Here is a 12,730-nt window from a genome sequence, read left to right on the forward strand (position 1 = left end):
CCTTCACGAAAACAAATCTAAGCACTGCTGCCCCAATTTTACAGAAGGAAAAAGAAGAACAGAGGATAAATGATCTGCTTGGGGTGACACTGAGTCTCTCAGCGGAAGAACCAACGATTTAAAAACACCCATTTGGGCTCTACCGGACTATTCTGAAAAGATGCTGGAGCTTAACTGCATGTTAATCCTGAACATAGACAATGACACTTTCTTCTTTTATTGATATTTTCCCTGCAGGGTCAGTGCAACTTTTATTTAAAGAAGAAAAAAAAGGCACCTAAGATCTAAGAGGCAATTGACTTGGCGAGATAGCTGATCTCTCAGGAATGCTGAAGCGCACAGATTGCACACAATGAGAGACTTCCCCATTATTCCTGGAGGTTTACGAGTCTGACTCAGTTGTGTGATGTTGTCAGTAGTTTTGACTGAATCATGAATATATCCAATTATGTGTGATGCTGACAGAAAAGAATATTGATAGTCAATAATTATAGGCTTTTCAGGCCAACAAAGTAGCTCTTCCCTCTTTTAATAAATTATCTTATGACATCTATCTTAAAAATTGCTATGCCAGGCCTGACCCAGACTGACTCCACTGACTTTCTATCAGATGCCATCTAAAGTCACGATTTATAGTTTACTCACAAAAGGATGGTTAATGTTGCGGATTTTTCAGGAAGCGGTGCAGCTTTTCAGCATGCCTCCCTGCCACAAACACCTCCTCCACTACAAATCATGCAGTCACGCTAAACTCAGGGAGACTAATATATCTGCTTTGCAAAGGGGAAAAAACCCTATCCTCTCCAGACAGCTTCCCTTTCCACCCTCCTGTGTGGAAGAGTCTTCCACTGGAAACACAACGGGAGAGACTAACCCAAATTAGTGATCCAGGAGTCAGGATGTGAAATGCTCTGAAGCTAAAGAAAGCTGCGATGGGACTTACAAAAATAAAGAGAGATTAGATACCAAATTCCAATTGACAGTCAGTGGGAAATAGGCAGCTACCTCACTGAGGCATTTCTGCACATCTTCCCCTAGAGCTGCTATCCACGTTTCAGTCAGCTAAATATATATTGCACAAGAGGTGTTTATTGGCTTTTACTGGAAATTACGGCCCCAAATCACTTATGGACATTTGAACACCTCTCTCCAGTGTTTTCTGAGACCAATGAACACTCTTGCCAGGACTGATCTGGGCAATGCTCACAGGCTGCATCCAACCAAGCCCTTATTCTAGGCTCAAAGAACATTAAGATTCACCAGCGGATGCCCCAGAGCAAGACATCTTGCCCTAAAAGGCATAAATAAGCCTACCAATGCACTCCAGAGCCAACCTAGGGCAGTCAGACTTTATTTGGCAAAATCAGAACTTCTTGCAGAAGCTGTCACTCACCGGATTCTCCTTCCTTTACTGGCTTTTCTGTCCACTTTCTTCTTTATTTTGCTGCGTAACTTCTGGATGGCCAGCCATTGCCTGAGGAATGCAAAACAACAGTTACACAACTTTTAGAGCCATTTTAGCAAAATGAGCATTAGGTGCACTGGGGTCTGAGGCCCTTCCCAGCCCTTCTACCTATTGCATTTACACAAGTGAAGGAGATCAGAACCTCAGGAGAACAAGTGTGAAACTTCAAGTGCCCGTGGTACTGCTTCACTCCATGGACATGGCATTTAAACAATAAGCATTTCTCCTGACTCCAGCCACAGTGGGACACGCAGACCAGACCTGCTGATCCCAATGAGACAATCGCTACTCAGTGGGAATATTCCACCTGCAGGGAAACCCATGGAGGCCACAAGTTTGGCTCCATTTTTCATTCTTTCTTGACTACTGAATATTTTTAAGAATCTTTAGAATTAAAAATAAAATCTTTACAAAATATAAATGCTAAAATCTGTAAAAAAAAGTCTTTACAGGTACTGCTTTTTTGTTTCAGCCTTGATTACTAGAATGACTGCTGTTTTGCATCCTGAAAACCCGTAACAGAATAGACAGTCTGCCACATCCTAAACCGATTCTTTAAGTGAGATAGGTTATGCTAACTTCATGAACAGAATTACCATGATGCAATAGATGCTCTGAATTTATTTTCTCCCTCAGTTTTGTAAAGTACATGGAAAATTATAAGCAAGTGTTTCTCCTCACCATCTCTGACTTAAACCTGGCAAATCTAGCAAGAAGTCCTATAGAATGCTCCAACTGTTACAACACAAAACTAAAAAAGAAAGAAAAGCAATAAACACTTTCAGAAAGTGCTGTCTGATCCCTGACTGTATTTTGAAGGGAGAGTTCAACTCCTCAAACAGAACTTTATCAAGTCAAAGAAGTTTTCAGCAGGGGAGAACTTCTGCTAGTTATAAATATTTTTTTACAAAAACGAGCGTCATCTTACCTGATTTATACAATGAAAACTCGACATCAGGGAAAAAAATCTAGCAAAATCCAATTACTGCAATCTTAATATAATCTTAATTACTGTAATCTATTTTATTGTAAAGTCAGATAAATGTACAATGTAATCACCACTTAAATGTAATTTTGTCTATATCATGTTAAATTATAGTGAATAGCTTTCCATAATATTCCAGACATACACAAAATAAATTTGACACGTTGCACTAAAATTTGGGTAATATTTTACAAGGATAAAAGTTATTTCACCATCACAAAATTTCCTAATGCATTTTCTCCCCCTCCTCATACACTTTTTCAGTGGAGAGCCCTACTCCAGCATTTTCAGCCTTCCTCTCCTTTTACACTTTCCTAAATTATAGCCCAGGGCTATTTAAATGTACGCTGTTCATTAAGTGGTATTTGGAAGATTCTTTATTTTCTAACTATAGAATTAAACAGAGAAATAAGAGCTTCCCTGCATGGAATTATATTTTACTTCTGCATGCAGGAAACATTCCCTGATACTGTTTTAATCGTATAGTATCTTTTCTTACAGCAGAGAGAGAGCATACACAGGAATTGCTTTAACTGATATCACGACCGAAGGTTTGCTCCTCTAAAACAATGACAAATCAGAGCTCATAATGAGAAAAGGCCAAACGCCAGCAGCGGGCAGTCACTTTGTCTAGCTCCCCCTTGCTAGGGTCGCTTAGGACACCCCTCTATGGATTCCCTTTGTGCTGCCTGAACCACTGAGAGACAGAAATATCCGAAGTCTGGAACAAGCCTTTTACAACTGGAAAGTATCTTCAGGGGCTCACAGACAAACCAGGGCACAGCTCAAAGGCTGGCAAACTCGGAGTCAGACAGTGTGATCCATAACTAAGGAATATGTTACACAAGATGACTTTCCTGACTAATGTCATACTGTTTTAATAATTTGTTACGCGATTTCTTATACCCAGATGCTTTCTCCAGAGCCAGTCAAAATTTTGCCCTCTACAATGAACTGGAGTGGAAGCCCACAAGTAGTTTTGCACTTCTGGACTGGAATGCAGTGCTGGGGTGAAGCTAGTGATGTACCAGACAACTTCCTACTTACCTGCCCATTGCCACCTGGTCATTGGGGTCCAATGAAGTGGTTTTACGTTCTATAAGTTCTCGAAGGAGCTAGAAGAAAGACAACAATCCCATTTAAAAGCACAGTAAAGACATGTTAATGCAAACAGGCTCACAGGTTTCTCAGAAGACTTAAGAAATTAGCTGCCAAGTTGCCAAGGGCCTCATTTCTTGAAACTCCCCAGAAAACCCCAAGCCAAGAACCAAGGCTTTTTAACATTTCCTCTGCACAAAAGAGTTTTCCAAGGAAAAAGCTGATGTCTCTGAAAAGGTTCAGGCAAGGAAGCAGAACCCTATGCTAAAAGTGTAAGTAACTGTAGATCACCCCCCTCTTCCAAAAAGGTCCCCACAGAATATGTGACTGGGGCATAACACTGAAGGCCACTACAAAGAGCTTCTGTATATAAGTTAATTTCAGATGGATCTAGGAGTAATATAACTTTACCTTCAACACAACGCGGTTTATTTAGGTGACGCAGCATCACGTCATTCATCTGAAGAGAATCTAAAAGGTTATGCAGAGGCAGAGGGGCACAACTTGGCAGCACCATGGTCCAAGCACAAGGAGCCCCACACGGGCAAGGCAAACTGATGATCTTCAGTCTAAGCAATAGCAAAGGACTGGAATCCCTGGGGGCACTGCAAAGCCCCCTCTGGGATTGTCAGATGGGCCAACCCTTCGGTACCTGCTCGTCCCAGGAGCCTAGAGCAAAGTTGCCACAGAGGGCAAATAGGTGACAAGCTTGGGGGGATGAGAGCAGCTGAGCCTGACACGAGATGGTCATTTCTCACCTGGAGGGGCAGAATGAAGAACTCAGCTGTATTTCAGAGGCTGGTACTGTTCCTTGGGCTTTTGGAAGGATAAAAAAGGCCTGAATCTTCACAGGCTGTGGTGTACACAATCCCATGGGCAAGAGATGTAACGCAGGCAGATCTGCAGGAAGGCCTTTGCCCCACAGGTCTCGCCCCCCACTTCGAGTGGGGAGGGCAGGGGGGAACTGAAACACTTCACCAAAGAGAAGTAAAGCTTTGCTGGGCAGTAACGCTCGCTCTAAGGAACGGCACAGCAAAATAATTTTTATAGCTAGAGCAGGAATGCTCAAGCAGGCTTTTCTATTTCTTTTCATGTCCTGAGGGTTGGGTTTTGTCCTTTTTGCTTCCTGCAGCCAAAGAATATTGTGAACAGCCTTTTTGGATACTGGACCAGTGCTGTATGTTTATCACCACTCACTGTAAATTATACGTGCTGTGCCTTGGGTATTAGCCAACATATTAACACAAAGAACAGAAATAAAGCCTCGAAAACTGAGGGGCACAGACTGCTTTCTAGTGAAGTTACTGCCTCAGCTCAGAAAGGACCCGAAACAGACCCACCTGGAAACCAGAGAGTGCAGGCAATTCCACAAAGATGCTAGAGAAGAAAGGATGAACGACACTTTTCCTCCACCCTATACTTCTGCTCAAGTAGGAGAGCTGGACTGCAACAGGCAATCGAGGCACAGCAACAGTCACGGAAAGCAGGGCTTGGGGAGCAGCATGGTCCTGGCTATAGTCTTCACCTGGCCCAAGACGGCACGCACAGAGAAGGCAAGAGGACAAGAAAGAAGCTCCACAGGCCCCCGGCAGCCGGGAAGGTGTATAAGGAAATACCAGCTCAAGCGAGACGACGGCATTTCTGAGCACAGCTTAGCTCTTGACTACGACTGCGCTCAGAGCAGCCTGCCCTCAGACGGCTTCCCAGGCACCGACGCTGCCCCACCGAGCCCAGCTGACACCAAAAGCTGTCCCGGGCACGGTGCTACGTGAGGAACGCGCTGACTCCCACAGCTTCTGATCACTTAAGTACACTACCGAAGTGAGAGAGGGAAAAGGCGTGCACCCCACAAAAAAAAAATGCCATAAAGGTAGATGAGTATCACTTTATGACCCTTTTTTATTTTCAAATAAGAGACACTCAAGCAACAGAGATAATATTTATACCTGTCCTATCTTTCCTCTCCTTCAAGGCATACATCATACTACAAAAAAAAAGAGCGATTCAAGCATAATTAAAAACCTGCCACAATTTTTTTTCTATTTGCTTATTTTTGGACATTATTACTGCAGCAATTACAGTCAGAAATTCCAGGAAAGGAGGCCACTGGTTTATTATCACTAGAAAACAGCAAGCTACTTCTCTGCCCTGTTTATCTGATTGATTCCCAACATCTTTCTGGCACACAATCTATCAGTTTATCTCTCCCACTTCATCACAGTCACTTCTGGCAGCTAAATACAAGATCCAAATCCAGTGTTACACAGACATACGACACAGTAAACCTGTGTAACACTGCTACTCTGTAAACAGCTGCCCTTAAGGCTAAGGAGAAATGGGATCTTGGTTTCTAGTCAATATTCTGTCAAAAGCAAGGTGGGAGGGAGGGTTTTAACAGCAGCGAGGGATGGTGCAGCAAGGTTTTAGTGCTTTCCTCCTGTTCCAGCAGTAAGGCATGTTTACTGTCTCCTCTTATCTTGCTTCCTTGGCACGATGCACAGAAAAAACTGCTGAGTAGCAATGGCAGAGCTAGGGCACAAGAAGACAATAATGCACAGACGTCCTACACTCTTAGAGAACTAAGCAGCAAGACATTTCCAGCAGGACTTGCTCTTCCTGGTGACCCACCAAACCCACAGACGGGTGGACTAAGGAGCGCCGCCAAGGTCTTACAACTACGTCCACGCTGGTTAGAAAGAGGTGCATTTTTGGGGCAGGTTCCTAATGCTGTACCTGGGAAGCGGGCAGGATCTTGTTGGACGGGATCACTCTCCTTCTGGCAAGGCAGCGTTTCCCGTGCCAGCTGAGAAGGGCGAGGAGTTGAACTGCGTGCCACTTAGCACGGCGACAGCAGGGATCCCACTGTTTGCTGGGGGGCATGTCTTCTCCTCCGTGTAGAGGATCCTCTCACCAGCATTGGCAGGGAAAAGCGTTGTGCAGCAGTAGGAGACTAAACCCTGCACGCAGTCCTCTCCTCTGCACTAACTAGGCCACCAGCCGATCAGCCGTTAGTTGAGGCAGAGGCGGTTTTGTTGACCTTGGGGCTGACAGTGAAATGTTCTTTCAATGCAGCGTCAACTGCAGGACGGGGGACGCTCCCGGGGAGAGGAGAGGGAGCCAAAGACGAGGGGGAAGTAAAAAAAAGCAGGGACAAGAGGGAAATTAGGGAATAGAAATAAAAGCTGCAAAGCATCTTATTACATCTAAATAGTGTACGTCTTAAAGCTGAAGTTATAAATCATGCTAACAATGGTTACTAAAATAAAAGTGGATGTAGCCAGAGGCTACCACTGAAAAAGTCAGTCTAGACCTGCCTCGCTGCCTTTGGTCTTTAAGGATTTGATTAGTTTTTCCGCTTTCTAGTTCAGAGTCTTGCATTCAGCCCATGCTCCAGAGCCAGCCAGGGCTCAGGATACAGAATGAATGATAAATTCATTTACTGAATAAAGCAACACTGTTTTCACAGCACAAGACTTAAAACACTTCCGAAACTGTAATATTTCATTAAGCTTGGCGATTCTGGTTAAAATTTATTAGTCAAAACAGAAAACTCTCATCAGACCCCATATATTCCATTAGGAGTGATATATGGTGTCTCCCAATGTCTAATTATTAACTAGGAAGTGTAAGTAAATCACTATCAGCATTAAGCCCTGATGTGTGAAGACAGAGTTTGAGTCAGGCAATTTCAGCATCAAAAGGCTTTGATTTGAAACATATCCTTTTTCGCTTTCCCTCCTTCACCTCTTCACATCTTCCCTGAACTTCAAAAACCTAAGCTCAGTCTCCCACGCAAATGAACACAACTCTCTACCTGCAACGAAGTGCAACCACGTCCAGCAGTCTGCAACTCAACTACAGCTCCGAGCTGCTCCTACCAAAAGCTGGAAGCAGGAGGACAAACTATGTGCAAAGCAGACAACGGGCAATAGTAAGCAGAAGAAAGTTGCTAACATCAGTTTTATTTGTCTTTGGAACGAAGTGGCGATGCGTGCCATGAGTGCTCCTGCGCACGTGTGTTTCCGAACTCAACAAAGCTTTGCTATTAAAACCAACCCCGTCAGACTCCCTAGTCGAAACCAGGGACTACCAACCACAAGGAAAGCACGCAGAGGTCGCGTGGTTTGCCAAGGCCCACAAGCCGTGTTCACGGAGGGCTGGGAGCAGATGGGAACTGACTCTCCCTCCTGTGTCCTGAGCACGCAAGAGAGCTTAAAATCTGCAACCGCTAACAAAGAGCAAGGCAGAACACGTCCAAAGGCAAGAGCTTCAAAAGCGGTTAGCATTCACCCACCTTTGCTGACACCAAAGCCATTGTTAAAATTTACACTGGAGTCAATGATGTGTGCTTTCTAAAGAACTCACCTTAAAAGGACTCCCTCTGCACACCAGTTAGAGAGATGCACACAAAGTACATTGTACAAAATTAGAGGGATTTAGAAATGCCATCAGGGTGTTGTTCAAGGGTAATAGAGATTCATTTCTCATTTTAGAGGTCAATTTTCATTTTAGAGGTTAGGTCTCATTTTCATGCACTATCTATCAGTGTTTCTAATACTACAGTTGCTGACCTTTCTGATTTGCAGACCCCTAAGAATTTCCAGTTGAGACAAAGAGCTAAGTATAGCTGAAATAAGCCTCGTGACAAAAGGCTCACTTTGCTTAGCCCTCACAGACCAATTCAAATTAATACCTCACGAAAGTTGATCTGTAGTATATCACAGGAAACAGTTTAGTTTTCAAAGCTTAGGAATATAATTGGAACAAAAGAAACACTTTTTCCCTGATGTTAATAAAATCTTCAGAAAAGCCAGTAAAGGCACGGGTCATTTCTGCTACAGTGCATCAAAGCCACCTACTCTGTCTTGCAAGTGGCACTGCTGCCGTTCAATTCACCGAGGCAGGTAAGCGAAGAGGTGAGACGCAGTCTCAGCCCGGCCATTGCGCTGGCTGCTGTGCGAGGAAGTCAAAACAGTCCTAATGGGCTCCCTGCACCAATAATGCTATCAAACAAGGGGCTGACAACGTTCATTTTAAAACAACCGTGTCGAACAATGGAAAAGCAGAACCTCATACCGCTTCTGCCATCTTAGTCGCTTGCTGAAAGCCACAGAAACAGAAAAAGATTCGACCACCCATGGATTCTGAAACAATGAGAAAAACGTGAGAAACCCAGACTCCAGGTTTACCAGCAGCTGCTTACCTTTACTAGAAGACTCTGTCACTCCTTGGCTAAAAAAATACTCAGGAACTCTACAATATTTGCAGATTGCGTATGTGGACTTTTCTAGCTAAATGTGTATTTGTTACTAGAGACAGTAAACAAACAATTAGTGTGGTGTGAAGGTCTACTAACTGTGCTCTGCTATTTTTTAACATCCTTTAAAATCCTTTCAAAAGCTCAGTCAAATTACCTTTATCCTGCCCCACAGAGCCGCAACATGACATGTCACATTGAAAAAATGTGTTACTGTTAAGTTATCTTTTAACAGTTTAAAAAACAGTTACTTTTTAACAAAATAACTGTAGGAAACAAAAAGAGAAGCTAAGTACAACTTGTCAAGTCCAAGTAAAGAAGTAAGACTACAAACACCAAATGCTTTTCCCCTTTCCCGCTGAAAATGCAAAGTCACTCCTGGACGGAAAGTTGACAGAGGTGCATTTTATCAATGTAATTTCAACACTTTCTAATTTAATCTTTTTCTCCTTTAGTGTTTGGAGAGACATGGTAAATCACATTAATTTTTCCTTCTTTTTCAGATCTATACACCATACAGTTATTTAAAACGGCATAAATTATAAAAAGGTTGCTTCTAGTCCCGGACTCATTCAGCACACATTTGATACTGCATTCTCCTGGAAGGGGAAGCAAGTTGTTTCTTCTCCTCTTTCAAGCTTCCACACAGTAGTAGTGTAACACCATTTGGATTTCTAGCAACACCAGAGAAAATCTAGACTACAGGTCAAATACCCCCTTGAAACACCTTTTAAAATTTAATTTTCTGCAATCTATTTATAATGTAAAAACTTAAACTGCAAGATGAAATCACTGGACAGTCTCTTTTTAAAAAGCATTTTATTAAAATCCAGTTTTGTATAAAATAGGCATTGACTTGCGTATTTTCTAATAATCCATTAAGAGAAGTTTCAAATCAAGCTTAAAACGTGTTATTAACCATCTATCCAGCCGTTTGAAAGATACATGCCTGTGATAAGAGTATTGTATTGCCATTAACCTGTGGGATGGTTCGAGACATCTCTTATTCACACAAAACTCTAAATGCATCTAATTAAAGCCACAAGATCAGCTGTCCATATTAATCACTCACCAGTTTAATTAAGGTAAACCAGCTTGTCAGAAAGCCAGTCTTCTCTCTATTCTTCACCATTATCGACTTTTAATAGTTCACTGGATTAGTAATTACTTGTTTATGGCATTATCAAATACCGGGGAGAGAAAACCACAGTATGTGCCCAGGAAACTGCTCGAGGCCGACTCCTGCTTGGGGCACGAGGAGAAATCTACCCCATGAGATAAAGTTTCCTAAAAAGCCATACAAGGTGATTTAGACACAAGTACAGCCCAGCAGAGAAACAAATTGAGCTACAAGTCTCTTAACAAGAGATTCAGACTTGGAAGTTCATTCTGTGGTTACTCAGATTAATGCAGGCACTCTGAACACGAAGCTAGGAAGAAGGAAGTTAGTGAGGTCTCTTGCTCACTTGTAAAAACCGCATCTTTCCCACAGAGTGTGCAAGAGTGGGCAGGCACACGGGACACTTGCCACTCCACAAGGGACAACCATAAGAACATTACAAGTCCAAAAATTAAACAACATTTTCTGCAGGATCAACTCCTCTCCTAAGTAATGAGGGTACAGACAAGGAGGGGAGCAAGCCTCTTCCTCACTATTCAAGCATGCTCACCTGGGCAGTAAATCCCAGACAGTAAGAGTTCATTTCCAGTTCCGCCAGGCAGAAGTTGGGGGATGACAGTCCTCTCCAACCTACTGGCAGTCCTGCCTGGCAAACTGCTGCCATCCCTCTTTGAAGACTTCAGCGTTTCGTTGCATGTTCCCCATCCCCTTTGGCCCGGCTCAGCTTCTGAAGCTGTGGTGATCACAGACAAGACTGACGATTGCGGGTTGTTATAAAATGCGATGACATACAACATAACCAAAATCAGGGGGAGGAGGGAGCAGGAGAGCGGAGAAAAAAAGGGATTATGTATATTCCTAATTCTCCTTAGGCATACCTGCTGCCATCAATGATGAACATTTGTTCTGGGAAGAGCTGCTACCAGTGGAACGCTTAGCATATGAACACTAACCTAATTCCTGTTGGAAATAAACCAATTTCCACTCTCTCCTTTACTAGAGAAGTATTTCAACCTAATAATAAAATCTCCACTGTAGCATGTCAGACCAGCAGCTCTCTGGTAGCAGGCTGGAATTTTAAGTCTTAATGCAGCAATATCAGCTGTAATGAATTCTACGTAAATATGACTTCTAAAAATAAAAGCCTTTTTCTTTCCTTAAAACCATGTATGAATGAGAGATTAGAAGAAAAGGAAATGGGGTCTAGCCTCTCTCTGCTGTCAGTAATGAGGATCCTTCTGAAACAGTTTAACTATTCCCACCCAGTGCAACCTAAATAAAAATATTTCTCTTGCATTACTCAGCTCATCTTTACATTACCATTCAACATGGGACACCACAATAAAAATTATAACGGCTTATAAAACAAGTGAAGAATATTAGAAAAGGCAAAGTGGGATGAACAGACAAAACAGAGTTAAATCCTGAATCATCATAAAATTCCACCAGCCCCACATGGCGAATTCCACTGACTACCAAGACCTGGACAAGAAAATTGTTTTTCCACAGGAAAAACAGATTCATTAAAGAGCTTTGTATTATAATCTATAACAAAAGAGTATAACTACTATTCTGTTATCATTAACTTGCGCACATTCATCAGATCTTGCTTAATTTCGCACTGAAATATACAGGAAGTTGGTTTCCAATGTCCTTCTTTATCTGAATGTTTACCTTTAATAAACCATAAGCAGTAATCAAAATAAACTAATCATTACAAAATGTTATTTAGAAAAATGAAAGCGATACTAAAAAAGGTCTGGATCTGAATTTAAATACAGAGAAAAAAGCACCCATTGAAATGTACACAGAGGTCAGAGTTTCTGAGCAACCTCAGCCCAACAACCGAGACGCTGCTGCCAATCACTCCTGAAGAACCAGTTTCCTTTCTCCATTTTATTTACATATGTACATCCGCACACGCAATCACACATGCACACGCACACAAAAGCGCTGCACATGTGACCCATCTGAAAGAAAACACATTCACTGTATTGTCAGCGCTCTATTGTAATGCACTCTACCCTTTCTGAATGCAACGTTCAGCTTCAGCTTACCCCCCTGACAAATAAAGGAAAGCACTTTATGAAACCAATTTAATTGGGAGGTGACAGAAAACATACAGCCATTTTCTTCAGCCTTATCGCTGAATTGGCTTCAGCTCCAATCTCTGCCAAATCCCACTCAACAGAAGACATTAACCAGGTCAGCGGAACAGGTGCTGCGTGGTGTCTGGCAAGGGGCTGGCATCCCCACAATTACTTGCACACAATGAAGCAGTAATCTTTACAGATCATCTCTCCCAAGAAGCATATTGGGGATGGGAGGAGAGGAGAAGGGTGGAAGGGAGGGAGGGAGGGAGGAAGGGAGGGAGGGAAGGATAAAAAAAAAAAACAAGCAAGAAAGGAAAATGAATGTGTAGCTGCCTCGCGGCTCAGCAGATGTCTGTGCGTGATGTACGAGGCTAGGATAAGCTGTCGTAGCCCGCTGCCAAAGAGTGGTAAGTGATTAAAGCCTCCACCAGGCTAAGCACCATATTTAGAGTCTATGGGGTTTCGAAAGTTGCACCCATTCCTTGCTGTGCTGCCAGATGTTGTTGGCTGGTGCTGCTCCTATTCACTGTGCGCGGGAGGCAGCAGTTGGTACAGCAAGGAATGCAATCTGGAACGTTTCCGGAGGTGCCGTACATTAAAACGGTGTCACCCATCCTTCACCTCTACCGAATGCTGAAACAACTCCAATTTGCTGCCACTTCCCTCTTGGGAAATGGCCAAGATACAGTTGTGCCTGGCAGACCCATTTGTT

The 12,730-nt window shown here is 42.9% G+C and overlaps 1 protein-coding gene across 5 annotated transcripts in view; it reads right to left on the reverse strand.

The window, feature by feature from the left end:
• AATF (apoptosis antagonizing transcription factor) overlaps positions 1–12,730 on the reverse strand; it is a 57,996-nt gene that overhangs the window by 20,394 nt on the left and 24,872 nt on the right. For 3 of the 5 annotated variants that reach the window (XR_012676546.1, XM_075168369.1, XM_075168368.1), the window contains exons 9-10: positions 3,498–3,565; positions 1,394–1,474 (exon numbers count right to left, since the gene is read on the reverse strand). Coding sequence is in view for 4 of the 5 variants with exons in the window: in XM_075168369.1 (XP_075024470.1) it covers positions 1,394–1,474; positions 3,498–3,565 (149 nt within the window). In the remaining variant the exon portion in view is untranslated. Of the gene's footprint in view, positions 1–1,393; positions 1,475–3,497; positions 3,566–10,510; positions 10,680–12,730 lie in introns of those variants that run through there. The other 2 variants (XM_075168370.1, XM_075168371.1) reach the window with 2 other exon arrangements.

Source organism: Calonectris borealis, chromosome 19 (genome assembly GCF_964195595.1).
Source record: "Calonectris borealis chromosome 19, bCalBor7.hap1.2, whole genome shotgun sequence".
NCBI lineage: Eukaryota > Metazoa > Chordata > Aves > Procellariiformes > Procellariidae > Calonectris > Calonectris borealis.